General features: G+C 52.3%; 7 protein-coding genes across 7 annotated transcripts; 4 read left to right on the top strand and 3 right to left on the bottom strand.

The window, feature by feature from the left end:
• Nucleotides 1-1997: 1997 nt before the first annotated feature.
• On the bottom strand, nt 1998-3221 carry GLRG_11508 (zinc-binding dehydrogenase; the record flags this gene model as incomplete). The annotated part of the gene is made up of 3 exons (XM_008102192.1): nt 1998-2414; nt 2499-2610; nt 2671-3221. The coding sequence occupies 3 exons, from the start codon at nt 3219-3221 to the stop codon at nt 1998-2000; spliced, it is 1080 nt and encodes a 359-aa protein (XP_008100383.1).
• A 787-nt stretch (nt 3222-4008) lies between these two features.
• Nucleotides 4009-14038, top strand: GLRG_11507 (beta-ketoacyl synthase domain-containing protein; the record flags this gene model as incomplete). Its single annotated transcript, XM_008102191.1, has 14 exons — nt 4009-4539; nt 4600-4632; nt 4700-4787; nt 4848-4935; nt 5008-5011; nt 5090-5315; nt 5385-5540; nt 5618-5791; nt 5865-6720; nt 6795-11243; nt 11323-11415; nt 11497-12134; nt 12240-12360; nt 12430-14038. The coding sequence occupies 14 exons, from the start codon at nt 4009-4011 to the stop codon at nt 14036-14038; spliced, it is 9066 nt and encodes a 3021-aa protein (XP_008100382.1).
• Nucleotides 14039-14631: 593 nt separating this feature from the next.
• GLRG_11506 (uncharacterized protein) lies at nt 14632-15405 on the bottom strand (the record flags this gene model as incomplete). Its single annotated transcript, XM_008102190.1, has 1 exon — nt 14632-15405. The coding sequence occupies one exon, from the start codon at nt 15403-15405 to the stop codon at nt 14632-14634; it is 774 nt and encodes a 257-aa protein (XP_008100381.1).
• A 2798-nt stretch (nt 15406-18203) lies between these two features.
• GLRG_11505 (uncharacterized protein) lies at nt 18204-18889 on the top strand (the record flags this gene model as incomplete). Its single annotated transcript, XM_008102189.1, has 3 exons — nt 18204-18354; nt 18441-18633; nt 18691-18889. 3 exons carry the CDS (start codon nt 18204-18206, stop codon nt 18887-18889), a joined length of 543 nt encoding a protein of 180 aa, XP_008100380.1.
• A 1487-nt stretch (nt 18890-20376) lies between these two features.
• Nucleotides 20377-21367, top strand: GLRG_11504 (lipase; the record flags this gene model as incomplete). Its single annotated transcript, XM_008102188.1, has 3 exons — nt 20377-20579; nt 20654-20758; nt 20821-21367. 3 exons carry the CDS (start codon nt 20377-20379, stop codon nt 21365-21367), a joined length of 855 nt encoding a protein of 284 aa, XP_008100379.1.
• Nucleotides 21368-22574: 1207 nt separating this feature from the next.
• Nucleotides 22575-23108, top strand: GLRG_11503 (acetyltransferase; the record flags this gene model as incomplete). The annotated part of the gene is made up of 1 exon (XM_008102187.1): nt 22575-23108. One exon carries the CDS (start codon nt 22575-22577, stop codon nt 23106-23108), a length of 534 nt encoding a protein of 177 aa, XP_008100378.1.
• A 1612-nt stretch (nt 23109-24720) lies between these two features.
• GLRG_11502 (multicopper oxidase) lies at nt 24721-26790 on the bottom strand (the record flags this gene model as incomplete). Its single annotated transcript, XM_008102186.1, has 4 exons — nt 24721-25069; nt 25175-25964; nt 26050-26609; nt 26708-26790. 4 exons carry the CDS (start codon nt 26788-26790, stop codon nt 24721-24723), a joined length of 1782 nt encoding a protein of 593 aa, XP_008100377.1.
• Nucleotides 26791-27507: the final 717 nt, after the last annotated feature.

The following is a 27507-nucleotide window of genomic DNA, read 5'->3' as shown; positions in this document are numbered from 1 at the left end:
ACTTAAGAGTATATATAACTCTTATAGTAATAAAGATACCCTAGGTATATTACCTAGGCTTATAACCTGTTAGCATAACAGGTAAGCTAGTCTCTTAAATAGAGAATTCTAGCTTAGGAGAATATAAGAGAGTATATCTCTTATATAAAGATATATCCTATAGAAGTAAGAATATAGGATAAAAGGGAGATATAAATGCTTATACCTAGGGTAGATAAATAGAGGATATAAGGATATATAGTTAAAAGAGAGTATAGTAGTTAGATTATTAACTATTTGCTTGCTTAGAGAGAGAAGGAAAGGAAACTAGAAACAGGAAGAATTCCAGCCCTTATATAGACCTATACAGCTTACTAGAATATTCTATACTTACGTAAGCTGCTTATAAATTAACCCTTAGTTACGTAACATAATAACCTTAAGTAAATAACCCTAACTTAAAACAATAACCTTATAGGAACAACAGAGGTAGAAGGTAGGATCTGGAGAGATCTTAGACATTCTAGTACCTTCTCTAATCTTTGGTTAATTACGTAATCAGACATACTTACGTAATCAATATATATATTAATCTACTAAGTAAGTAGATTATAAATATATATATCTTATATATATATAACCTCTATAATAGAGGAAATATAAGATAAAGAAGTATAAGAATACTTAGAGATATTCTTACTTCTAATAGTAATACTATTTATCTCTTAGTTATATATAAAGGTAAGAGGGTTTAGTAGTAGTAGTTCCCTCTAGATCTTAATCTATATAATAAATAGGAATTTATAGTAATAAAGAATAAATAGACTACTAATAATACTACTATTAAATAGTTAAAAAAGGTTTTTTTCCTTTAGACTAAGCCTTCTTAACCTAATTAGGCTAGACTACTTATCCTAAATAAGTATAAAAGCTATATAATAATAAATTTTATATAGTTATACTATACTAATAATATCTATTTATTATTTTTACTATTATATACCTCTTATATCCTCTAGCTACTTAACTAGTTAGTCTTTAGCCTTATTAAGGTAGTATATTAAAAGGAGCTTAAATATCTTAGTTAGTAGATTAACTTTACTATTATAAGCAAAAAGAACTTTATTTCTTACTATTAAAAGGCTTACTTAGCTAGGTTATTAAAAGGTAATATTAAGAGTAGCTAGAAATACACTAGGTTATAGCCTGTTAGTGTTATAAAGCTACTTATAAATAAGCTACTAGTTTAAAAAGTAAAAATAACACTATTAACACTATTAATACTACTTAATCTAGCTACTAGAGATATATCTATAGCCTAGGATACTTAGGGTATAAATAACTAGGTATTAGCCTTATTAGTAGTAAAGTAGTCTACACTAAGGAAGGTAAAGGACCTTAGGGCCTAACTACAGCTCTTTAGCTAGCTAGAACAAAATATTACCACTTAACGCTAACTATTTAGAAAGGTTAAAAAAGGCTTCTAAGAGTAGTTATATATACTAGCTGCTGCCTAGTAAAAAATTAGCCTTCTAGAAGCCTAGGTTACTAACAGTAAAGCAAGGAAACAGAAGGCTGTTTATATAGATCCTAATATAAAGTTTATAACAATTAGAGAGGTGTAGTAAGCCTAAATAGAGGCTGGTGACGTTAAAAGTAATACAGATAAACCTGACGTATCTAATTTACCTAGTGAGGCCGAAAGTTGTATTATTGTGGTATCTAGATAATGTTGGTAGTTAATTAAATAAAGTGGTGGTTGTCATGATGGCGATGTTTTTGGGTGATTGTAATGTGGGGGTGATCGGAAAGTGGGTGCTTTGACTTACTGTCACAAAAGTAAACAGCGCTTTTTATGGCTAGCTAGTAACACCTGAGAAGAATAGCTTGAACGCATAGCCGTCATCGCGCAGGATTTCGAGAAGGATTTAAAGAGGTCTACAGGAAGTATTATAGTCATTGTTTTCATGAGGTCAATTACAGCTCGCACACACGAGTAGGTAGCAATTTGCGTTATCTTATTGTGATAGCCGGACAACAATCTTCTCCCCAGACACCTGGCCCTTCTTCACCAGCTCCATCCCCCTGACAATGTCCTCAAAGCCGCCTTCGAGCACACGCAGTGGATGATGTTGCAGTCTGCCCTCGTCGACCAGCTTTTGTGTAATCGCCCAGAGTTTGGCACCGAACTCTTTCAACTCGGGGTCGGCCGGTCGCCCGTAAGGGGCCGGCCAGGTCGAGCCGTCGCCGAAGATCGCGGGGCCCAGCACCCAGTCCGTCTTGACGACCTTCCTCGTTGCAACGTGTTGCTGGAACGGATCGAGAGATACATACTTGCCGCCAGCACGTCCGATGGCCTTGAAACACGCCTGAGTCGACTCTACGGTCGTTATGCAGTCTAGAGCATACATCAGATTGTTGGAAGTATAATTCCGCTACCCAAAGTCATTAGCTGGCTACATTTAAGACCCTCTGGGACGTTAAGTAGGCCGATTGTGTTTTAATGGGTTGGAACTCACAATCTTCTCCCCGCACTCTGGATCCCGATAGTCAAACACCTCTACTGCGCCACGGGATTTTGCCAGGTCAAAACCCTTGGGTGAGCAGACTGCTATCGGGATGAGGTTGGCGCTGGGTTTTATTAGCCAACAGCCCATACGCGGTTTCGGGTCAATGCCAATCATGACTTACAGCTTCAGCAACTGAATGGCGATGGTCCCAGTTGCGGTGCTACCACCATACACCAAAACCCAGTCAGACACACTCCGGGGTTCGTCTGGGAGCGGTAAGCCCAGAGCCCTGATGGCAAGGCCGGCGGTGCTGACACTGGCGCCGAGCGAAGATCCGGCCTCGGAGCTCCATGTTGGCGGGAGCTTCAACCAGACAGATCCGTTGGTGACGTTGAACCGCCCAAAAGCCCCATTGAACGGCGTCTCGGCAAACATGCTGTGCTGAGCACCGCATATACGATCTCCGATTCCGACCCCTTGAACATGCGAGCCGATCTCGACGACGGTCCCGGCGTAGTCTGCTCCGAAGAGGGCATTGGGTACGACAAAGTCGCCCGTCATCTTGGTGTCGCTGGGGTTAATCGCCACGGCCTCGGTGCGGACGCACACTTGGTCTGGTCCCAGAGGCGGATATGGTGCCTTGGCCGATACCACGGGCGCGCCATTACTGTCGGCGACGATGCCCTCCTGTATTGCTGGGGGCGTAAGCTCATTTATCCTCGAGGGCGACATGTTTGGCTTCTAGAACAGGAGCCTAGATTTCTTTTATTGTTGCGTCAAGTTCTTTTTCTGCTATCCCAAGCACACATGGAATTACCCTACTGAGGTGCTAATACAGGGTGGTGACATAGTTATCCGATATTAATCATTCGCAATAATAGAGGCACGGTAAGAGTATCATGCAATTATCAGTTTTCCTATGATGGCAGACAACAGGGGATGCTGGGGTATGGAAATGGGTCATGCCCTTGCATTCTCGGAGGTTCCGTCGCATGTCCTAGTCGGCTCATTTGGACCGCTTCGGGGACAGACTCCCTCGACACGCTCCGTGATTTAGTCTTTCGGCCCTGGATGCGTTGGGACCGATCGGACGCCCATGCAATTACCCTCCGAGCCTCCGAAGTATCGTGGAAAACGACGATGGCGTTGAGCCCATCTTGCCAGGATTGCCGTATTGATAGATAATAGTCACTCTAAACGCCCATAAGCTGTCTAGTGTGGCTCGCCCGTTACATATGTAATATCACGATACGTAAAAACCCGATACCAGCACTTCTGGCCCGTACCACATCTCAACCGTAGACAACTTGTACCACCGGGCGTTTCAATTCATTCTTTGAACTGAGTGTGTGCTAAACTTTTTCTGTGCTGTTCTAGTCTGGTGTTATTACACCGCACCCACGCAAACTTGAGCTAATAGACTTCCTATTGCCTATCGTCCATTGTCTTGGTCGGCAAAATTCCAGTCCCAAGCTCCCCAAGCCAAACAATTCAAGTATACTTCAAACCGGCATCCATCATGCCTTGCAGTACCACAACTTTCAAGCCAAAGGAGCCCATTGCCGTCGTTGGGATCGGCTGCCGGTTTCCCGGCGGCGCAAGCAGCCCTTCTAAACTGTGGGAGATTCTCGAAAAGCCCAGGGACCTCCTCAAGAAGGTGCCCATTGACCGGTTCAACATCGACTCGGTCTACCACGCAGACGGCTCATTCCACGGACGGACCAACGCGCCATACGCCTATTTCCTCGATGAAAACATTCGCGCGTTTGATGCAAACTTCTTCAACATTCAACACCACGAGGCGGAGGTAACCGACCCCCAGCACCGGCTACTTCTCGAGACCGTATACGAGGCCTTGGAAGCGGCCGGAATCCGTGTCGAAGACCTCCGAGGGTCCCCTACCGCTGTTTACTGCGGGCAGATGATGAACGACTACAAGGACTTGGTCAACTTTGACCTTGACGGTCTCCCGACATACGCGGCAACAGGCACGGCAGCAAGCATTCTTTCGAATCGAGTCTCATACTTTTTCGATTGGCACGGGCCAAGTGTGGGTTTACATCATTATGAGCGTCCTGGTTTCCGTCTTCTGGCTAACCCTCGTCCGCAGATGACCATTGACACAGCGTGCAGCTCATCTCTGGTCCGTAGATGCCCCCTCTTTCCCATTTCTTAATTTCTTGTGTTTGCTTTCTGACGCTTCGAAACAGGTTGCTGTCCACCATGCAGTCCAACAGCTTCGAACCGGCTCTAGCAAGGTTGCCATCGCGGCAGGGGCAAATCTGATACTGGGCCCAGGTATATCACTGTCGATTCCTTCTTCCAAGTAACCTTGAGGTGCCAATTTGATCGAAACAGTTCCTTTCATCGTTGAAAGCAAGATGAACATGCTTTCGCCCACGGGGAGATCAAGCATGTGGGACGAAAAGGCCAACGGCTATGCCCGGTAAGAATCCTAGGACCCGAGGTAGTGATGTCAAGATTTGCAAAACGCTGACGTTTTCCCCCAAATTTACAGCGGAGTAAGAACACTGCGATTATTTCGAGTCCCGGTGCGATAATGTTGTAGAAGTGCTAACGATGCCCTCTCCGTTCTATAGGAAGGTGTTGCTGCTGTTGTGCTCAAGACTCTTAGTCAGGCACTGAGCGACGGTGACAACATTGAATGCATTATCAGAGAGACTGGCGTTAACCAAGATGGTCGATCCCCCGGCATAACAATGCCCAGCCACCGAGCACAGGAGGCCCTGATCCGTGAGACGTACGCGGCAGCAGGGCTCGACCTGTCCCGTGCCGAGGACCGATGCCAGTATTTCGAGGCTCACGGTGAGTCGGTGTACATTATTATCAATTGAGAAAGGATCCAAAGAATCTGACGTTCCGGCATCATATCAGGAACCGGAACCTCTGCAGGAGATCCACAGGAAGCTGAGGCTATAGCACGATCCTTTTTCGGGAGCAGGGGACGATCTCCGGAAGAAGCACCGCTGTACGTGGGCAGCATCAAGACAGTCATAGGTCACGCGGAGGGCACCGCGGGCGTCGCCGGACGTGAGTGATATGCAATCATTGACAACCCGCGGCTTGGTCCGGGCACGCTTGCTAACACTTATTCGAATGACTGGCAGTTATAAAGGCGTCCCTGGCGATGCAGCACCGAGTGATACCGCCAAACATGCTCTTCGATAAGCTTTCTCCTAAGGTGGCCCCGTTCTACCAGAATCTCCACGTTCCCTCTAAGGCGCAGCCGTGGCCAGAACTCCCTCCGGACGTTCCGATAAGGGCGAGCGTCAACTCTTTCGGTAATACCCCCAAAAGAACTGGCGATCCACACCAAGTAGGGAACGATTGAGCTGACCCAACATGTCACGGCAGGTTTTGGAGGCACCAACGCGCATGTCATCCTCGAAGCCCATCCCGACTCGGAGCTACGTCTGCGACGGACATCCCAGTGCTCCTCTGCAGTGCCGATATGGCCCATTCCCATAACTGCGAACTCGGAGCTCTCCCTCAAAGCCACGGCGCAAGACTTGTTACAGTACCTCCGATCGGCTTCCGGCATACAGATCCAGGATCTGGCATGGACACTGACCAACAGACGGTCTGTATTACCCGTACGCCGCGCCCTCACGGCGCAGACAATACCGGGAGTGTGTGCAGCCCTCGAAGCGACCATTGCGTCCATCGACAAGAAAGAGGGTCTCGTCGTGTCGAGCTTGTCCACCCGGAAGCCTAAGGTCCTGGGTGTGTTCACTGGACAAGGCGCACAATGGTCCGCGATGGGCAAGATCCTAATCTCGGCCGTTCCTCACGCCCGCAACGTAATCTCCCAGCTGGATCAGTCGTTGAGCAGCCTACCTCCACGCTATCGGCCATCATGGACCCTGTACGACCAGCTCATGCTCGAGGGTGACAGCTCCAACGTCTACGATGCCCGCTTCTCCCAGCCCCTCTGCTGCGCGATCCAGATCATCCTAGTGCAGATGCTCACGGCAACCGGCATCAAGTTCGAGGTGGTCGTCGGGCACAGCTCCGGCGAGATCGCGTGTGCTTACGCGGCAGGATTCATCACCGCCTCCAAGGCGATTCGCATCGCTTACTTACGGGGTCTTGTGTCGGACAAGGCGGCGTCGCCCAGTGGTGTAGAGGGCGCAATGTTGGCTGCGGGCTGCTCCCAAGAAGACGCCGAGGAACTCTGCGGTCTAAATGTCTTCCGTGGTCGGATCTGCGTGTAAGTCATGTCTGAATGTCTGGAACATTAGATCTGGACAAAAACGCTAACTTCTTCCCCTTTTAATTACTCAGTGCCGCAAGCAATGCACCGGACAGTGTCACCATCTCGGGCGATGCCGATGCCATTGAAGAGGCCCGCGAGGTCCTAGAAGACGAGTCTAAATTTGCGAGACAGCTTAAAGTCAACAAGGCTTATCACTCCTTCCACATGAAGCCATGCGCAGAGCCTTACATGAGAGCTCTGCAAGACTCAGAATGCGACGCCGTCGACGCCAACACCACCAGCACTGCCGAGCCATCCACGGTATGGATCTCTTCAGTGCAAGCAGGCCATCGCATGAGGGGGCAGGACGTCACCGCCAACTACTGGAAGGACAATCTCCTCTCGCCTGTGCTATTCTCGCAGGCTGTCGAGCATGTGGCGAGGAATCTGGAGCCGGTGGACCTTGCTATTGAGGTCGGCTGCCATCCCGCTCTCAAGGGCCCGTGTCTCAAGACCATCAAAGAATGCGTCGAGCCCGGCGCTCCCGAGCTCCCATACGTCGGATGCATGCGGCGAGGTGCCGACGACCTCGATGCTTTTGCAGACGCGCTCGGGTACGTCTGGGAGCGCTTCGGTACCGAGAGTGTGAGCCTCGCCGGGTTAAACGAGATCCTGCCACAGACGCCGGTGAACAGCCTCGCCAAGGCGCTGCCTCCGTACCCGTGGGACCGGTCCAAGTCATACTGGCTGGATACCCGGCGGACTCGCTTTTTCCTCCGCGGAGGCGAACCCAAGCCGCATCTCCTGCTGGGGAAGCTCTCGGCGGACAGCACTTCGACGGCATTGCAGTGGCGCAACTCGATCCGGCCAAGGGACATATCGTGGCTGGACAGTCACCAGCTACAGGGCCAGACGGTCTTTCCCGGTGCCGGCTACGTTGTCATGGTAGCTGAGGCCGCCATGCACGTCGCCAAAGGCCGATCCGTGCAGCTTCTGGAGGTATTTGACGTTGAGATATTCAAAGCCGTGACATTTGACAACGAGAGCAGCCTCGTTGAGCTAAGCCTATCCCTCGAGGTCTATCCGGCGCCCGCGAGCGCCCATCATGTCTCGGCCTCCTTCCGGATAGACTGCTGTCTATCTAGAGAGGACGCCATGTCCCCGTCGACCAGCGGCAAACTCATCATCACTTACGGCCCTGGCGCCCCCGACACCCTGCCGGTTGCGCATGTCGAGCCGCCACACATGAGCAACATCAGCGTCGACGCGTTTTACAAGGAGCTCTCGGCGGTCGGCTACGGCTACACCAACGACTTTCGCGGCCTTTCCAGCATGAGGCGGGCCGACTTCAAAGCCTGCGGCTCCATGAGGCTACCCCATGCAGGATCGGCGGATGGCGACGATCAACTGCTGCTACACCCCGCCACCCTGGACAATGCTTTCCAAACCCTCATAGCTGCCGTATCGGCCCCGGGCGACGGACTGATGCGCTCACTGCTGGTGCCGACATCGATCGGCCGGATCGCGCTTAACCCTTGGCTCTGCGGCGAGGTGTCAAGGTCTAGCGAGGAAGTGCACTACAACGCGACCAGCACCACGAGCCGGATCAGCTCGATCAGCGGCGACATCGAGGTCTTCGATCCCAGGACCGGGCACATCATGTTCCAGGTCGAGGGTATCAGCACCAAGGCGGCCTCGGCCGCGACGAAGGCCAATGATCATACAATGTTCATGCATTGGGAGTGGGACCGGCTCGTGCCTGACAAACTCCTCAACAGGGCCGAGTATGCGGCGACAGACGCCGACAGGGAAGTGGCCTCTGCCATGGAACGCATCGTCTATTTTTACATCAGGTCCTTCTTGGAAGACCATGCGGCCGAGAAACTGGCTGATCTCGCTCCCCACCATCAGACGCAGATCCGGTGGTTCCAGCACAAGATGGACGAAGCCAGGCAAGGCCGGAGCCTGTTCTACCAGGCGGAGTGGGAGAGGGACCAGCAGGCCGACATCCAGAGCGTCATCGCCAGACATGAAGCCAACTCGCACGTGAGGCTGATCCAGCGGGTCGGCGAGGGCCTCCGGGACGTCTTCTTCGATGGTAGGAACGCGTTCGAGCTCATGGACCACGACGGGCTGCTGAGCGAGTTCTACGGGAGCGACTCCGGGTTCGGCCCGGCGTACTACTACATGCAGCATGCCATCGCCCCCATCTTGCATCGGTACCAAAAGATGGACATCCTGGAAATCGGTGCGGGCACTGGAGGGGCGACGAGATACATTCTGGACCAGGACCCAGCTCCGGCGTTCAACAGCTACACCTTTACCGACATCTCGACGAGCTTCTTCGAAAAGGCCCACGAGACATTTGCCCAATTCGAAGACAAGATGGAGTTCCAGGCCCTTGATGTCAGGCGCAGCCCGGTGGAGCAAGGGTTCACACCGCACTCGTACGACCTCATCATCGCCTCCAACGTCCTGCACGCGACACCGAACTTGCAGGAGACCATGGCCAACGTGAGGACGCTGCTCAAGCCCGGCGGCAACATTGTTGTCGTCGAGCTCACCAGCCCACGCCACTCCCGCATCGGGTTCATATTCGGCCTCTTCGCGGACTGGTGGGCCGGGGTCGACGACGACCGGGTGCTGCAGCCGTACGTGTCCATCGAGAGGTGGGATGGCATCCTCAGAAAGACGGGCTTTTCGGGCGTGGCCAGCAAGTTCGAGGACCCGGAGGACGAGATATTCCCCACGTCCGTGTTCCGGTCCGAGGCCGTCAACGATAAGGTAGCGCGGCTGTACGAGCCGCTGCTCTTCCCTGCCAGGGATCCGAGCCCAACTGTCGTCGTCGTCGGAGGCGCAACGCCGAAGTCGTCGAGGATCTGCCGGGGGATACAGAAAATCCTCCCGGCACGTCGTTTCGAGCTGCTCCAGAGTCTCGAGGACGTGGGCGCAGGCTGGCTCGGTTCCGATGTCAAGCCCACTTTCCTGGTCCTCTCGGAGCTGGACGACCCGGTGTTCGCCGGCATGAACGAGGCCAGGTTCGAGGCCCTCAAGGTCCTCGGCGAAGCCGCCGGGCATATGCTCTGGGTAACGGAGGACGCGTGGCTGGACCCCGTCAAGGCGATGGCTATTGGTTTCCTCCGTACCCTGCGTCTAGAATGCGTCCAGTGCGGCATCCAAGTCTTAGACGTGGACGACGCCGACAAGCTGGGTTGGGAGTACCTGGCAGAAACCCTCCTCCGGCTAGAGGAGTGTTCGGACTGGCAGGATGCCGGGCTACTGTGGACATTGGAGCCGGAGATCTACGTCTCACAGGGCCTCGCTCGCATCCCCCGTCTCAAGCCAAACAGACCCATGAACGACCGTCTGAATTCGGGACGCAGGGAAGTGCTGGCCGACGCGGATCCAAAGACTACGCCCGTGGTCCTCTACCAGGACGATGACGCTGCCTATCTCCAGTCCAACGACACTTACGAACCGGATGTCAAGGAGGGTCCAGGCTTCAGCTGCAAACCCCTAACTAGCAGACTGCGGGTACTTCACTCCCTCGCAAGAGCCGTCCGCCTCGGCAACTTCGGATACTTCAATGTTGTCCACGGCATCTCGGTAAGCAGCGGCGAGGCCGTCATTGCCCTCTGCGAGGAAAACGGCTCGCTGGTCGATGCCGCTCCCGACCGGGTCGCCCATCTGCCAGGCCAAGCCAGGCCAGCCCTCCTCCTCGCGGTCGCGGCAGATCTCCTGGCGCAGACACTGGTGGCGGAGACCGCGCCGGGGGCGCATATACTCATCTACGGCGCTCCCAGGATATACGAAGACCGCATCGCCCAGAGAGTCAAGGCCAAAGGGATCCGCGCCACCTTCGCCTCGGTCCGTCCGAGAACCGCGGAAGACGATGACGCGGCCGGCGAGGACTCCTCCTCCTCCTCCTGGTCGTCATGGATACAGCTACACGAGAACATGACCCAGCTCGCGCTCTCCAGGATGCTCCCGCGTCACGTCAGCGCCTTTTACAACTTCTCCCTCGACCGGAGCCCCGTCGGCGCGGGCCAGGTCCTCTCCAAGCGCTTCGCCGCGCGGAGCTGTCCGACGTTTCAGGCGGAGCACCTCGCGTCCCTGACCGCGTCGGCGTGGACCCGGCAAACGGGGAACGCCCTGGGCGCGATGCTGGACGAGTCCGTGAAGGTGTGTCTTGCTGCTGCAGCTGCTGCTGGCGTCGGAGCGGCGAAAGATGTCCACGCGACTCCGGCGCAAGAGCTCGTCACGCTTCAGCGCCGCGTCGGCTACTCCACCGTCATCGACTGGACCTTGCATGACGTTCTCTCGGCACGGGTGCTTCCTGTGGATTCCGGGAGACTGTTCTCGGACGACAAGACGTACCTGCTGATCGGCCTCACTGGAGATCTCGGCCGCTCCATCTGCCGCTGGATGCTCGGGCATGGCGCCAAGCATGTCGTGCTTTCCAGTCGACACCCACAGGTTGAGGATAGATGGCTTGCGGAGATGCAAGAGCTCGGTGGGAACGTTATGGTCTTGCCAATGTAAGTTAACCCCCTTCTTGGCCGTCAAACCTGTTCTCCTGTCGACCCCAGCATCCCACTCACCACCGAACACCCGCAGGGACGTCGCCAATCAAAAGTCTTTGGATACAGGCTTAGACATGATCCGAAAGTCATTCCCGCCCATCGGTGGCGTAGCCTTTGGGCCTCTTGTGTAAGCTGGGATTCTTCCTTCCACGGTTTTACCAACATGACACGATCTCTAACCGGGTTATCCCCCCCCCCCTTCACGCAGTTTGAAAGACGTCCTCCTGAAAAACATGCAGCTCGACCAGATGCAGACGGTCCTTCACCCTAAAGTCACGGGCGCCCGCCTGTTGCAGGAGCGGCTCGACGAGCGGGAGCACCGGCTCGAGTTCTTCGTCATGTTCTCCTCGTTCGTCATGGTGTGCGGCAACCCAGGCCAGAGCGCCTACAGCGCGGCCAACGCGTACACGCATGCCCTCGCCCTGCGGCGCCGCGCCTGCGGGCTGGCGGGCTCGACCATCGACATGGGCGCCATCTGGGGCGTGGGCTACATCGTCCGGCAGGGCAGGGACGAGGAGTACGAGACCATCAGCTTCAAGTTCGACAAGGTCTCGGAGATGGAGCTGCACGCCCTTTTCGCCGAGGCCGTCGTGGTCGGCCGTCCCGGTCCGAGCAGCAGCAGCAACGACGCCACGCAGCGCGATGAGATCGAGGTCATCACCGGAATGCGGTTCCTCGACCCGACGAATAAAGAGCTCATCCCCCATTACGACGATCCCCGGCTAGGTCACTTCATACTGAGAGAGAAGCGGGAGAGCGCCGCTGGCGGGGCCACGACTCTGGTGTCTGTCAAGGAGCGCCTGCTGGAGGCCGAGTCCGTGGACGAGGTTTGCCAGATTGTTGGAGGTACGAACGGTGCCGACCATTGCTCTCGCAAACGCGGTCCCTTTTACTTTTTCTTTTTTGTTTTTATCACAGGGGAAAGTTTTACTGATTTGCCGGTGAATACAGACGGCTTGGCCGAAAAGCTCCGGGCCACGCTGCAAATAACCCACGAAGACGGCGTGAAGCGGGATACTCCTCTCATAGACCAAGGGGTCGACTCGCTGAGCGCAGTCACGATTGGAACCTGGTATGCTCCCCCTCCCGCTCCTTGATACGATTTACCTCCCAAGGCAACACACTCTAACAGTCATGATAGGTTCTCTAAGAATCTCAACCTCGAGCTGCCCGTGCTAAAGATTCTGGGCGGAGCCTCCATCAATGACCTGGCCGAGGAAGCCGCCGAACGACTACCTCCCAGCGCTACTCCGTTGGTCCACTGCTCCGACCTGAAAGTGCCGGTTGCCGTCCAGAGCAGCAGCGACGACTCGGCATCCTCGCGTTCGTCAGACACCGAGCCCTCGTCCGTTTCCACGTCTCCGCCCTTGACTGCCATTCCCGGGAACAAAGTGGGGGATACACTACCATTCGAGCGCAAGGCGTCCATGTCCCTCAACCAGGAGTACTCTTGGAAGATGCAGAGGCAGTCGGCCGACCCGACCAGGTTCAACTCGACCATCGGCATGTACATGAAGGGCTACATAGACCTGGACCGCATGGCCTGGGCCTTCGAGGCCGTTTTGAGGCGCCACAAGATCTTCCAGACCCGCTTCCCTAGCTCGGGCGAGACCGTGCAGATAATCATGGACGCGCCCCGCATCAGGTTCCGAGCTGTCCCCGTGGCTGACAGGGCCGCCGCTGAGCAAGGGTTCAAGGACGTCGACGGCCAGAGCTACGACCTCGCGGCGGGGGACACACTCAAACTGGTCGACTTTTACTGGGCGCCGGACGAGCATATCGTCATCATCGCCTACAACCAGCTTGTCTGCGACGGCTGGACCTACGAGCGCCTCTTCGTGGAGCTCGCGCAGATATACGACGGCAACAACGACCTGCCGCCGGCGCCCCAGTACGCCGACTTCGCCGCCCGACAGCGGGCGGCCTATGAGAAGGGCGGCATGGACGCGGACCTGGCCTACTGGAAGTCCCTGCACGAGGCACTCCCGGAGCCGCTCCCCGTCCTGTCTCTGCCGCCGGGTTCTCCGCCGGCCGCCGCGGGAGACCCCAAGCCCCCGCCCTCGTGGGACCAGCACGTCCTCAAGGCGCGCGTGAGCCCGGCCACGGCATCCCGCATCCGGAACGTCTGCCGCAGGTCCAAGGCGACGCCGATGCAGTTCTACCTCGCCTCGTACTACGTCCTCCTGGCGCGGCTCACGGGCAGGGCGGACATGGCCATCGGCGTGGCGGACGCCAACCGGCCGGACCTCGACGACCTCTCGACCATGGGTCTCTTCCTCAACATGCTGCTGCTGCGGCTGGGCCACACGGCCGGCGACACCTTTGCGTCGGCACTCTCGCGGGCCAGGGAGCACATGCGCGGCGCAGTACTGCACTCGCGGGCGCCGATGCACGTCGTCCTCGAGGGCCTGGGCGTCGACTCGGCGAAGCCGCACGCCTTCATGCAGGCAGTCTTCGACTACAAGCAGGGTCAGGCCGAGAGCGGCGCCCTCGGCGAGGCGCACATGGCGGGGGTCCTGGCGTCGCGGTCCCGCACGCCGTATGACATCACGCTGGAGATGTCGGACGACCCTTCCAAGAGCCCGCTGCTCACCTTCAAGCTTCAGTCCTCGCAGTACAGCCCTCGGGACGTGCGCGAGGTCATGGGGAGCTTCATGTCGTTACTCGACGCGTTCTCGCGGGACCAGGGGACTCTCATCAGCGAGGCTCAGTTAGATTGGGATGATGTGCAGTTTGCTTTTGAGGAATAGTCGTCAAGGCTTGTGTCGTGGCATATTCTCCACTTGGATCAAGATGTAGTTAGACAGTTTGCACACCAGGATGTGGGGAGACAATCAAGAAGTGTGCTCTGTTAGTAACAGCCTTGTTAAGCAGTCTCGAAGCGAAGATAGAGGAGGCTAAAGGTAGACGGCGCCAGCATATAACTGAATCACAGCCCCTATATAGGTAGCTGTCAAGGACAAGAAGCCGTTACAGAGGTGCAGGGCCGGCGACCATGCAATAAGGTAGAAGCCGTTACTAGTAAAGTATGTACACGGCAGCGGTAATCCTTAATTGATTGCGTGGTTGTTCCTATCTTCTAGCGTTGCCATCGCCGATTGGCCCTTGTTCTTTTGATTCTATATATAAGAGAGATATCATAGAAGTACTCTTTCCTGGTGTAGAACTTATAGTTAGTAAACTATGTCTCTTAATACTTTACAGCTGTCCTAGCTTTAGAATATTATGTAGTATAGCTCAATTAATATGTTTCAATAGTACGAGGGTAGTAGGAAGTACGCAACTTGCTATACGTGTATGTTATATAATCTATCTTCCCATGCCTTGACTCCCCCTACCCAACTTAGGGCCAAACCGATATCTCCATGTGAGGCCCTCCCCACTGATGACCGTTGCTTACCACAGCACTTAAATCGTCGCGCCACTCCTCGTTGTCTTGTAGCATGAACTTGCATCCGCTTCTTATGTTGGCACTATCTATGTCGCTAGAGTTTAACCAGCAATTGCCAGGGTACCCGCCGGTGACCCAGTTTACAGCCGCCGCCCGTTGCAAAGCCAGATGCCACGAGAATGTCGACTCTCGGACGCCGATGAAGTAACCCGAGTGCTCCAGGATCAGCATGTCCACGAGCGCCTGCTGGTCCCAGGTCATGTTGCGCAGCGATGCGCCGGCGAAGGTGTCCTCAGGCAGCAGGTCGTTCTTGGTCACGACGGTTATTGGCGCCACATCCTTGGCGAGACGGGCGATACTGTCGGTGTCGCCGCATGCGACGTAGAGCACCGACTTCTCCGTGTCCGGCAGAGTCATGTCGGGAGGATGCGTGGCGTTACCATTGCGCCCCCTTAGCCGTCGCTTGAGGTAAGCGAGCTGATCCTCGTACGAGAGGTAGTGGTAGTCTGTGGCGTCCTTCTCAACACGCAGGTGGACGCCGATAAAGGCGTTGTCGCGGACCCTCGGGTCTTCGCTGGTCCGGAAGTCGACATGCGCGTTGTACTGGTCCTGCATCCGCTGGAGAGCCGCGGCGGCCAGAAGCTTGATTTCGTCGCGAGGACGTACAAGCCCACTGAAGTGACGCACCATGAAGGGCGGGTCATACCCTACCGGCCAGCCGAACATGATGGAGACAATTCCGAAACTCACCGGCGACTCGGCCGACGGTGGTTTCCCTTCTGTTGATGATTCTAGCCACTTATCAAGGGCCGGAGGCCATTGCTCGGGCTTTGTAGGTACGGCATATGTTGCAGGCTTCCCCGGCTCATTGTAGTTTTCGAGTTGCAGATCAATGACTGGGCAAATGTTAGGGAGAGTGCGGATCCGTGCATCCTTATATTCCGTTGGGTGTATGACGAGGTCGGGGCAGTGTTTTCCTAGAGTCCTCAGGAAGCGCGATTCATCAATCATATAATCAAGTTTGACATGATCGCTTGTTTGAAAGTTCGATCACATCGTCGGCGCTTCGACGAGCGAGTTGTGGCAGCTTCATGGATACTGGATGAGAACGTAGATTACTTTAGCACGTGGTTTATTCTGACAGGGAGAGTATAATGGTGGGAAAGGAGAATACCTCTGGCCTCGATAACGTAACGAAGACACTGCAAGATGGTCAGGCGAACATTACCAAAGCCTCCCTCGAGTACGGGACACTCGATGATGATGTTCGGATTCCACGGTCTATTCCCCTGACTGCATAGCGTAGCGAGATGGGCGCCGTTGTCGTTGCCGGTGATTTCTTGACGGGACCATTCTGGGTAGCAGCAGGCCTTTGTTAGCCAAACCCCAAGTTCAACTGTCCGCTCCTTGCCTGGTTTCTGTTTCCTTACCTTGTAACCGGCTCTCCTCCAAGGTTGACTGAGGAGATTTTTTAAGCTCTCCCGCCGAAGACAGAGCCTGTCCTGGTTCGGGCGCAAGCAAGCCTTCACTAGTGTAGCTACTCGGGATACCCACGTTCTGCTCTGCTTGTGCTGTGCTAAGGTCTCGTATTGAGAAGCCGTAGAAGTTCAGTACGAAAGTGATGATGACACTCGCGATGATCGCCTGGTTGAGAATAGTGCAATATTTGCGTTGGGATCTTGATCGCGTTATTGACACAATGACTGGTGAGAGCATCTTGCTAAGGGGCTGAGGGGAAAAGAAAGTACACAAAAAACTTAGAGGGACTACGTTGAGAGAATCATTGAGAGGGGGGGATTTTGAGAATTATAAGGAGCAAAGACGGGAGTAAAAACGTGCAGTAAAAGAGAGTATTACCTAGTCACAGGTAAGGTGTTAGGTAGTGGTAGAGGAGGCATTGAGACCTTCCTCTTTGTTAATATGCATTCCACTAGACTAGTCTTTCTATATCCGAGGGGTCCTGGGAAGAAACCGTCAAGACCCCATTCTCCGGGGTAAGGACTGCTGAATCTGGGAAAAGTCCGAACCAAGACCAAGGCTATTAGGCTCTGATCTTCTCTTTGCCAATCGCCATTCGCTAGTCGCCAGTCTGATGTAAGCTGTATATAAAAGTGCCCAGAAGCCCTTCCGAACACGTTCTCAGGCCGCTAAACCTCTTTTGGCTGTAATCTTGCTTCCGGATCCGTTTGCTTCTTAGAGCTAGAATTATGGAATGTTCCTCTCTTTGTCAGTGGCTGAGATAGACCGGATTAGGTACAGACTATGCTTATTGTCAGCTTTCTACCACACATCCTAGAATCCTAGAAACCTCTACTAGTCGCCAGGGTCTAATACTAGAGACAACACTATAGATCAACACGCTGTAGATACAGTAGGCGGTAAGAGGTACGCTAAAGCCTATTGCGGCAGTACATTATCATTAACTGTTACGCTGGTGGCAGAGTTAGTGGCGAAGTACTGCTGGCGATTGGCGTTTGGCGATCGGCAACGAGAAGATCAGGGCCTAAAGGGTAGAACCGCGATGGAAATGCTGGTGACAGGCCAGCTGCTGATTGCCTAGACAGTTAGACTGTTAGCAATACAAGGGTGGACTGTGAAGGATAGGAAACACGATTATGCTGTGGTGGCCACTGCTTTCCTTTGCTACTACACCTCAGACGTAGGTTGTTTATCCCTTTAAGTGCTACCGGACCTCACATAACCCAAAAGTAGGTCTCTATAAGTAATTACGAACAGCTATTAGATACTTAGCCTGGATTGCTGTAGTCTTATTGGTCGGAGGTTATGTGAGGTCCAGTGGCACCCAAAGGGATAATATAATATGGATATGAATCATAATATTATATTATGCTATAATACAATCATGTCACATTCTCTATGCGATATTATGCTTTGTATTTTCTTCAAACCCTCTGTCTACTAGATTGCCTACTGTATAACACTCTACCCCCTACAGAAGAACTCTTCGCTTTTGTAGCCTAAGGCTGTGGGTTGAGAGCGACTATAAGACTGGCTGCAACAAGAGTATTCCTTAGGGTTTCCTATGTTCAGGCATGTATTAGGTTAATCGTTCAATGTATTCATACCATTGTTCGACAGCTAGAAGCAGGGCGCGAACGTGAAAGAAGTTGCGCTGGCCACTGAAGCGCTCCGGGCAGGCAGTGCATAGCGTCAGCGAATGGACAAGCACCATGGCCAGCAACCTCGTCAACATGCATGGTAGCCGAAAGACGATGGCCAGATTCATGGCCCGTTCAGAGTCTACCTGGGCCAAGTCTGTAAACCAGCGCCATGAAATGATAGCTACAGATTGGGACGATGTCTTCAAGATGCCCTAGTAAGTTCCCCTGAAACGACAATCCGCGTCTCAAACCCTTCACAACACTTTCCAATAGGATTTGAAGGTTCCGTTCATTGTTTGCATGCTGATTTAATCAACATCGCTAACGAACGATCCGCCGTACAGGTACGCTGCTGTCGACTAGTCAAGTTATGGAGCACACCCATATAGCATTTGAGATTTCATGCCCGCATCTTATGACTGGGGTGTTGAGCATATTGGCCGCCTGGGAGATGGTGGCAAGTGGGTGTGCGGCATGTCCCAATGCGAGGACTATGCTAAAGACCGGGAATGCGTCATGTATTCTTTCGGTGTTCGTGACGAGTCCAGCTTCGGTAAGCAGCATGTGCGATTTCCCCTGTAGTTATGCTGTCTGATCAAGCAGCGAATGCGCGGTACACTGATATCCTGTTACTTAAAGAACAAGAAATGCCGAGCCGCACCGATTGTGTTGTATGGGTCTATGATTTTTCAGTTAAGGACTTCGGATCACAGGTCGACAGTAAGCACCATGACCAAGCTCACTTTAAGCAAATTGGTATTGCTGGCACGACAGATACCACCCTTTTTTACAGTATTGCAGACTTGATGGAAATGAACGGCCATGATTACATGTAAAAGTTCCCCTATATCCTTCTGTCTACTGCAAAACTAATGTAAACGATACATAGTGACATTCTCAAAATGGACATCGACGAAGCCAAATATGATGCTTTGGACAGTCTACACCGCGACTTTCCTGCATCCACCGGTGAAGAGCTGCCTATCGGCCAGCTGATGGTTGAAATTCATATATATGACAACAAAAACTCAATGATTGTGCTTGACTGGTGGGAGCGCCTAGAGGCGCGCGGCCTGTGTTCCGCTTAGATAAAGCCTAATTTGCCTGCTATTACTGTAAGAGTGTGCGGAAATAACCAGGATCCATGTATGGCCGAGTATACTATGATGAATGTGCATGATAGCAGAAGCATATTGTTTCAAGGTGCTCAGAATATCCCTCAGGGTTTTGCAATTTTGTAAACTCGGGATAAGTTTACTAGTTTTGTCCTTTTAATGCAAATCAAAACCTTGCTAGTTAGTAGACAGAAATAACACATACTAACAGTTTAAGTATGTAGTGATAAGAGCATATTGTGTCCCTGGCGATTAAGAAGGCAAGGGAGCTGGATCACTCCAGATGGAAAAGGGCATGGCAGATACAAGAGGGGAGAAGGGCCCCTTTCTGCGTTGCACAAAAAACCTGGTGAGTTTCAAGGAAAAGGCGTTTGGACTTGATGCTTTTTGCAACAGCACCCCTAGCCACACTTTTCGCAGTGGAGCCAATTGATCACGTTGCGTAGTATTGCTTGAGTCGTGGCCAAGTACGGATATACGGAGTACGGATACATACGGAGGAATCTACAGAGAAGCTGATAATGCCCCCCACGTCGGTCAACACAAGAGTACCGTGCGTAATAGATCTCATCTACGGAGTACTATTAGTGGATGTGCTTAGAACCCTATCATATTCCATTACCAAACCAATAGTAGTAAGATCTCAACCCAAGTCCCAACCCACCCTAGCAACTAACCCTACTTTGGACTAGTAAAGAGCACGGTACTCCTGGGTTGACAAGGGGCGGACATTATCAGCTTATCTGGTCACTCCCTTGACTAGCGAGTACTCTTGACTAGCCAATGCCAGCCATACTACGTAGATAAAACGGCGTGCCCTCCACAATTCATGCTCAAAGATAGAATATCATGCCATCCATAATTAATACTCATAGATGAGATGGCAGGTTGATCGGCTTGCTTTGGGCTTGCTTTGGGCTTGCTTTGGGCTTGCTTTGCCCAATGAGCGCTTAACGAGCAACGAGACATCTCACCACGTGGCGCGTATACAGAAGCGGCTGGTTTTCATCCTAACGCGGGTAGAGCTATCATTGAAGAACGGATCCGAGCGTCAGCCAGCCCCCGCATGGCTACCCTGGACTACTGCGTGGTAATATGATTACTCACCTGCGTGAACCTTGCGATACGCATACTATGTACGCACTAGCCTATTGAAACATTGTCACCCAACGTTGCAATGTCGTATTTCGTCTTGGAACCCCACAAGGTTGTCGAGAGAGCAGCCATTATCCTTACCTGGACTTCTCAGCCCGCCCATAAGTAGTCACTTACCAGCTCCTTCTTTTAGCCAGTCACTCGTTCAGCCAGTCACTCGTTCGGCCAGTCACTCGTTCGGCCAATCGCTCGTTCAACCAGTCATTCGTTCAGCCAGTCATCCGGAATCAACCGCCAATATGGGACAGAGCCATTGTAAGCCACGCGGCACCCCTCCACCCCCACCTCTGTGCTGTACACTGACCATGCGTTCTGTAGCATCCAGCGGCGGCGCCATCTCGGGTGCTGTAACACCCGACATGATGAACAACTTCCACACCTTCATCCAGTACACGGCGGCGGCCTACTGCAACTCGGACCCCCTCCAGACCAGCACCTCGATCTCCTGCACTAACGATGCCTGCCCCCTCATTCAAACGCATGATACCCACATCGTGACGGCTCTGGAGTAAGTCAGCACGTCTCGCATCGCCAACAGTCCGAGCACGGCTGCATCAGTTGGACTGACATACATTGCTGCAGTATTACCGAGGGGCAGGATGGGGGCTACATCGCGCTCGACAACACGGCAAAGACGATCGTAGTCGCTTTCCACGGCAGCAGCAACGTTGGTGACTGGATAACAAAGTTAGTGTCCTGCTCTTGACCTTCTGCAACGACAATGTTATAACTGACATATTGGCAAACAGCCTCGACGTCGGCTTGGTAGACTCGCCTCTGTGCTCCGGCTGCAAAGTTCACAAAGGCTTCCAGGACTCCTGGTCCGACATCCAGCAGACCGTCATGGCGATCGTCCCTGGACTTCGTAGCGTTCATGCCGACTACAACATCGTCACCACGGGCCACAGTCTGGGTGCGGCCCTGGCCACGCTGTCGGCGGCCCAACTCCGCCAGAGTATGGGTATCCCTATCGACACTTACCTCTACGGGTCTCCGCGCATCGGCAACGAGGATTTCGTTGAGTTCTTCAACGGTCTGCCGGGCCAGACGTTCCGCGTCACCCACTGGGACGATCCGGTGCCGCGACTGCCGGGTCACCAGTTTGGCTATTACCACGTCGACACAGAATATTGGCTCTCGGTGGGGGGTGCCGACAAGATCGACTACACGCCTGAAGAGGTCTTAGTCTGTCAGGGGTCGTATAACACGAATTGTAACAGCGGCACCCAGTTTACTAACCTCGACCTCGACGCACATTATCGGTATTTCCAGCGGGTTGCGGCGTGTAAGGCGTAAGGATGACGAGATGCCTTGGTAGGATCATGGTTTGAAGTCCCATCAAATCGACTCTCAACCTTCTTCTTTTCAACTTACGTCATAGCTGTGTCCCGCCATCACGGCGGTACAAAGGGACAATTACCACTGCCGGGCCATGGCCTTGCACAAGAACGCGGGACGAGGTTAGGCCGCTCTGCACATACCGAGGCCGTTGAAGCTCCCCTACCGTGATGTAAGCAGCCGCAGCGGATGACACGCAGGCCAAGCTCAGAAGTCCAAGCGTTGAAAAAGATGTTGTCTTGTAGTTGAACGTATTGAGTTTTTGTAATTCTAGCACAAAGGGGTATAGGAATGGTACAGCGGAGGCGTTGTGCGGGCGTAATATGGATGCAAATGAAGGCGTGCCTTTAACTTTTTTGAATTGAAGACTGAGATTGCGGGGGGGGGTAATATGATGTCGAGTCTTTCTCCTTCGTTAAGCTTTGTATTCGGAAGCCGAGGAAGCAGTCTTCTAGACAGTGGACAAGAGCTACACTTTCGGTAAGGCCGTATCCGGGTGTGACGGATCTGATGACATGATGGTGTATGACGGAAACATGGACATGAATCCCTATGAGTCCCACAGGTGACAGCGACAACTAGAAGATAACAGGTTCCCGGTAGATCATCGCAAAAGCCGTGTGTGATGCATCTTGTCCCGTCCAATAATTATACACGGTTTGTGATATACTACTTAGACACGATTCGGCTTTTACGGATAGACCTATAAAAACCTAACACTATATCCGCAGAGTAGATCGAATTCGTCCGCTCCGTGTTCGCGGTTTGGCACTATGGATGGGGAGTCTAGTGTGTGCTTATCGAGTCCCTAGACAGGGTTTGGTCCACTGAACAAGACTAATCAACACAAATGAGCCCCTCTACACCTTTTGCCAGATCTCGGCGTGACTCACATAGTCTTCTGCCACACAGACGGTGCAATCATATTCCAGGCAGTTATTGAATATATTTATTGCTAATGACGCCTTTCTACCGCATGAATCTTCTTGCTCACTGTTTCATTAACCTTTCCAGATAATAATTCACCCACCGCGCTCTCAATCACTATCCTGACGACCACTCACGTTCTTGTCCTCAGAGGACCCGCTTCGTAATTACTGCAGAGGGAACATTCGCAGCAAACGAAATATAAACCGAAGTCAACCGTTTACACTCGGAAATCAAGATGGAACCTTTTCTTGTCGACAATCTTACGACAGAGCGCCTCCGTCTGCGCGACTTCACTCCAAACGACACCTTACACATCCACTGCTTAGAGTCCCTACCTGAAATTGTTCAGTATCAACTTTATGAACCCATGACAGCAGCCGATGCAGCAAAATACGTAGAAAGAGCCCTCGATAGCCTACATGCTAACCCACGTGCGGTGTTGGAGTTGATTGTCGAGCTGAAGGACTCACAGCAGTTCATCGGCCGTGTGGGCATGAGTATCAGCCATGAGAAACTACATGGGGACCTGTGGTTCTCGTTCTTGCCTGCGGCACAGGGGCATGGGTACGCCGCAGAGGCCGTACAGGGTTTACTTTCGCTTGTTCCAAAGCTGAATAGCCTGGGGATCGAATGCGACCCAAAGAACGCGGGATGCAGAAAATTGGCAACCAGGTTAGGCTTTAAAGAGGTGCGGTCAGTTGAGAAGATGTTTAAGTCGAAAGGCCAGTGGGTTGGTTCAGTTGAGTATGAGAAGCGGTTAGAGCATTGATCGGCTATGTTTATGGTAGTAATTACTCTTTGGACACAAGGAGATAGGCAGAGTTTCAGCAGTAGGGGACATCCAGGAAGAAACAACCATGTATATTATAAAATTCTGTTAGCACTTTACCAAATTCTAGAGGCAATATGCATTATATGAATTGCAGTGGAACTGAACTGCTGAGGCTATCTCTATCATGTTTAACATATTTAATGGAAAGTTTATTCCATGTTTCTAGCGCAGCACCGCCAGCGGTTTAGAGAAACCCAACTATTCCTAGTCTAGTAGTTGACTGAAATACATCAGCACTCCTTGATTCACAACTGGTTGACGCAGAACGCCGCTTACAGGTACATCCGTTGTCTCATGCGAACTATAGGAAAGTACATAATCCTATGACCCCATTCTAACCGTGATTTTCATATGGCACAGGATAGGCAAGAGAAGAGTTATCTTGTAAGGTTTAGATAAAGGCTTAAGTGGTTTGGTAGGAACACTGGGAGAAATAATGGTAATTGACAGCTCGCCTGTAAATCTACTGTCTTCAAGGGTTTATTAGCTAAAGCCAAATAGAAAGAGTAACAAAAAACTTAGCAACGCTAATCCTACCTAGCAATATGACCTCCGGAAGCATAAAGTCCCTGTAGATAGCTTGAGGGATGTCATATATGACTTGTTGACTTGCTTCGGTTAAGTTGCTCAAAGAAAGACTCGTGGGGGGTGGGCCAACAGGAGCATCTGCCACACCAATAGGCCAGCTGAGATGCCCCAGGTCGCCACTGGCGGGTGTCAATGGTATCTGAGCATGCACCAAGGATTGCGAGCGGTTCCGATCTTGGCGGACGTTCAAAATTACCGTTGCGAGATAATTGACGTCCCCCAAGAGCTGATTCAATCTCGTCACATGTTTCGAGGGGGTTGGCCCAGGCATCCCCAGCGTTCTTGAGCGGTGCTAGTTGTTCCCTGGAAGCATAATCCTAACTGTCTTTCTTTTTCATATTGCTGAATCGGTCGAAGAGTTAATGATTATCGGTGTATGTCATCAGCGCTTGGATCGTCGGTGGTGCTGTCGACAGTCGAGTCTGATGAGGCTACTGTAGAGACGTATGTCGCGCCCTTACGCATGGTTTCTTTGTTTTTGCAAGAGGCATTCGCTTGTGGTAGGGTCGCGAATTGAGAGTATGTTGGCAATTTTGGCCTTGAGAACACATAGTGCTTCGGCTTTTGTCGCCTGAAGAATCAAGCCAGCCAATCCAAATAGATGCCTTGATGTCTTGCGTATCCTTGGAGCCGACAACACCATTCTCCCAAAGCAGTTTTCTATTATCCCATGCCGTATATAGGTCTGTTACATAACGTACTGTCACGGCGAAACATGTGTGGATGTAAGGCAGCGTGTGCCAAAGTTGGCAATAGAAGTTAAGTTAGACTTAACGACACAGAGACAAGATAGGAGGTGCCACTACAGTGCCTCTTGCTTGATATAACTCATTCTATGGTTTACTTGCACCTATATCCCGTTCTCACAAAGCTACTCTTCCCTTACAATATACATGTATAATAATTGGAACAATCTGGTGCGTATATCTATCCCCATTAATCTGTGTGGACCCTCGGACTTCTACAAGCCACTATCGATCTGGTCGGCAATGTTTCTCTGGGTCCAGGCCTGCCACTGGTTGCAGGTATCCAGGCTGGCTTGAGGGAGCTTGATTTGCTTCACCTTCTCGGGCTGCACTAGGAATTGGGAGAACAGGCCAGCCGATGCGTGCCAGGCGATGTGGCAGTGGAACGGCCACACGCCCGGGTTGTCGGCGGTGTCGATCTGCAGGACCATGTGGCCGTTGGCGCGTACCAGCTGGACGTCGCGGCGCTGCGGGTTCTGGGCGTCGGTGATGGTCCCGTCCCAGGTGAGCCCAGGGCCCTCAGCCAGTACATACATGTTAAATCCGTGCAAATGCATCGGGTGGCTGGCGGAGACGCGTCAGTCTAATTTACATAGAAGCAGCGTGGTAAGGGAGAAGTAAAAGGTGCGGTTGGTTAGTTGCATAGGAGACTTTGTTGGATGGACTTACGCTGCAGGACTGTTGTTGCTAATGACTATACGGATGCTGCCGTTGTTTGAATAGTTGTCGACGTTCCACTGAGCGTCAAAGGTCAAGTTACCCTTGATGGCCTGTTCGAGCGTGGGGTTGTTATAATCGCCCCGGAAGTCTTCACCCCCCAGCGACCATTGAATGATACCAGAATCGTTACGGAAGAGCTTGATCTCGAGGTTTCGGGTAACAGGGATGTTGGCAGGCGCCATCTTAAAGACGGGCTTAGTGAGGGAGAGATCATCGTTGACACAAGTTCCAGGGTCCGCGACGTCCCACGCTTGGCTAGTTGGGGCTTTTGACTGGTCGGCCTTGTCATAGTAGATGGCAGCAAGGCCGAAGGGCTGGTTGGTTGAGCTGCAGCTGCTGATGTTGCTACGCATCCAGTAGGCACTATTAGCGTTTCCGTTGGCCTTGACGAGGATATCCGTCCTCTGGCCGACGCCAAGAGTAACGACCTTTGTATCGTAGGGTTCAACTGGGACAAAGTCGTTGGCGATAACCGTGAGAGTGTGGTCATCAATAGAAAATCGCTGTGTACCTTCGGCGCCAGAGTTGATGAGGCGGAGACGGTGGGTCTTGCCTGTCTGGAATACGAACTTGGAGAGACCGGCATCATTGGTGCACTTGGTGTTGTCTCCAGGGGTGACATCAGAACAGTTGAAGTTGCCTTTGCCGTTAATAAGGTTGTTGACCGAAAAGACTAGGCCGCTTCCTCCGACTTTCAACATCTCCTCCAGCAGGTCGTAGTATTGTTCGTGGTACCAATCTGATGGATATTAGCTGGCTGTTATAATAGGCGTACGGGGAAAGAATGTTAGGGAAGGGTCAGCAAGCAGCGGGAACTTTTCTACCTGAGAGCATGACCGGGCCGAGGTCAATATCAGCGGAGAGCTTTCCAGGGCCATAAATGACCATGGGCCCTACCACGCCGCCGGCATATTGAGACGAGTAGTGAGAGTGGTACCAAGTGGTGCCATAAAGTGAAGCCTGGAACCTGTAGGTGTACGTCTGTCCGGGTGCAATAGGACACATTGAAACTGCAGGTACGCCATCTTCATACTGGGTGCCCTTCTGGAGAAACCCGTGCCAGTGAAGGGCAGTACCTTCAGGGGTGCCGGTGGTGATATTGTTGGTCACCTTAACCTCGATCCAATCGCCCCAGTTTGCTTCGATAGTTGGTCCCGGGAACGCCCCGTTAACCAGCAGAACTGATCTTTCATACCCATCTGGAGCAACTGTCCCGCGGCTGATGGTGAAGTCGTAGTTACGAGTGACGCCGGTGTTGGGCCAGGTGGAGTACGGGTTGGTTCCATCGACTGTGAGCGGTCCCCACGGCTTGCCTTGGGGCAACGGGTTGTTTGTCAGGAAGGGCGGGAGCTTGGGTGCCCCAATAGTCCCCAGGGGAGATTTCCTATTATTGAGTAAGCGCAGTTCAATGCGGATGAGTTATTCAGAGCCCTGCGTCACAACAGGCGGGGAAAGGGGTGTAGGGGGGAGGAAGTGGCGCACCCATTGGTTTTGTCTTGAGACAAGGCAGCTTGGGTCAACAGAAGCCAGCTCCCAAGGGTCTTGGAAGTCTGCAGGGCTACCATCTTGGGTGGCTATTCAAGTCAAATAACGATAGTGGATCGGTCAGATGACTTGTATTGGTAGACTAATGTCTTGGACGAGTAGACTTTGATTGTGTGACGAATGCCAAGAAGTGTGTAAGCATGTATAAGCTATATACTCATCGAACCACCGTCTAGTTTGTTGATTCAATCCTCTAGCCATCGTGCTTTTCTGTGGTCTCGGACGTCAAAAGGACAGCCACTCCGTGCCGAAAACTCGGCCACCGGCAATATCTCCTCGATCCTTGGGGTTAGGCTCGGTGAAGGTCGGGTATTACGGGTTGCTGTCTCGTCCGAAGTGACCTTTCTGCAGGTGAATATTACTGTGCTAATGTGCCTATCGGATATCAAAGAATAGTGTGTGCTCGTAAAGATGTTTCGTATTAACCGCAAAGCTACTTCGGTCCCGTGTTTATGTGAAGCGAAAAGGCGAGCTAATGCAGGGGAAGGCGAATTGGGCTTCGGATTAAAAGTCGTTCTATATTCTTAGTCCAAGAGTCATGATTATCATGCTAAGGGAACCGGAACAATGTGCTTCTTGAATAAAGCACGATTAACTCACAACGACAACAACGGCCGTCTATTGCATTTCGTTGCCGACTGATCCGCGCTAAGACAGCTCGCGACGGCGACGGAGATCCCCAACCGCACTAGAAAGGCGCTTTTTCAGCGCTTACGTCAGTCTATGCCATGTTTAAG

Source organism: Colletotrichum graminicola, assembly GCF_000149035.1.
Source record: "Colletotrichum graminicola M1.001 genomic scaffold supercont1.90, whole genome shotgun sequence".
In the NCBI taxonomy this organism is placed as follows: Eukaryota; Fungi; Ascomycota; class Sordariomycetes; order Glomerellales; family Glomerellaceae; genus Colletotrichum; species Colletotrichum graminicola.
This window is presented reverse-complemented; position numbering and strand designations above follow the sequence as displayed.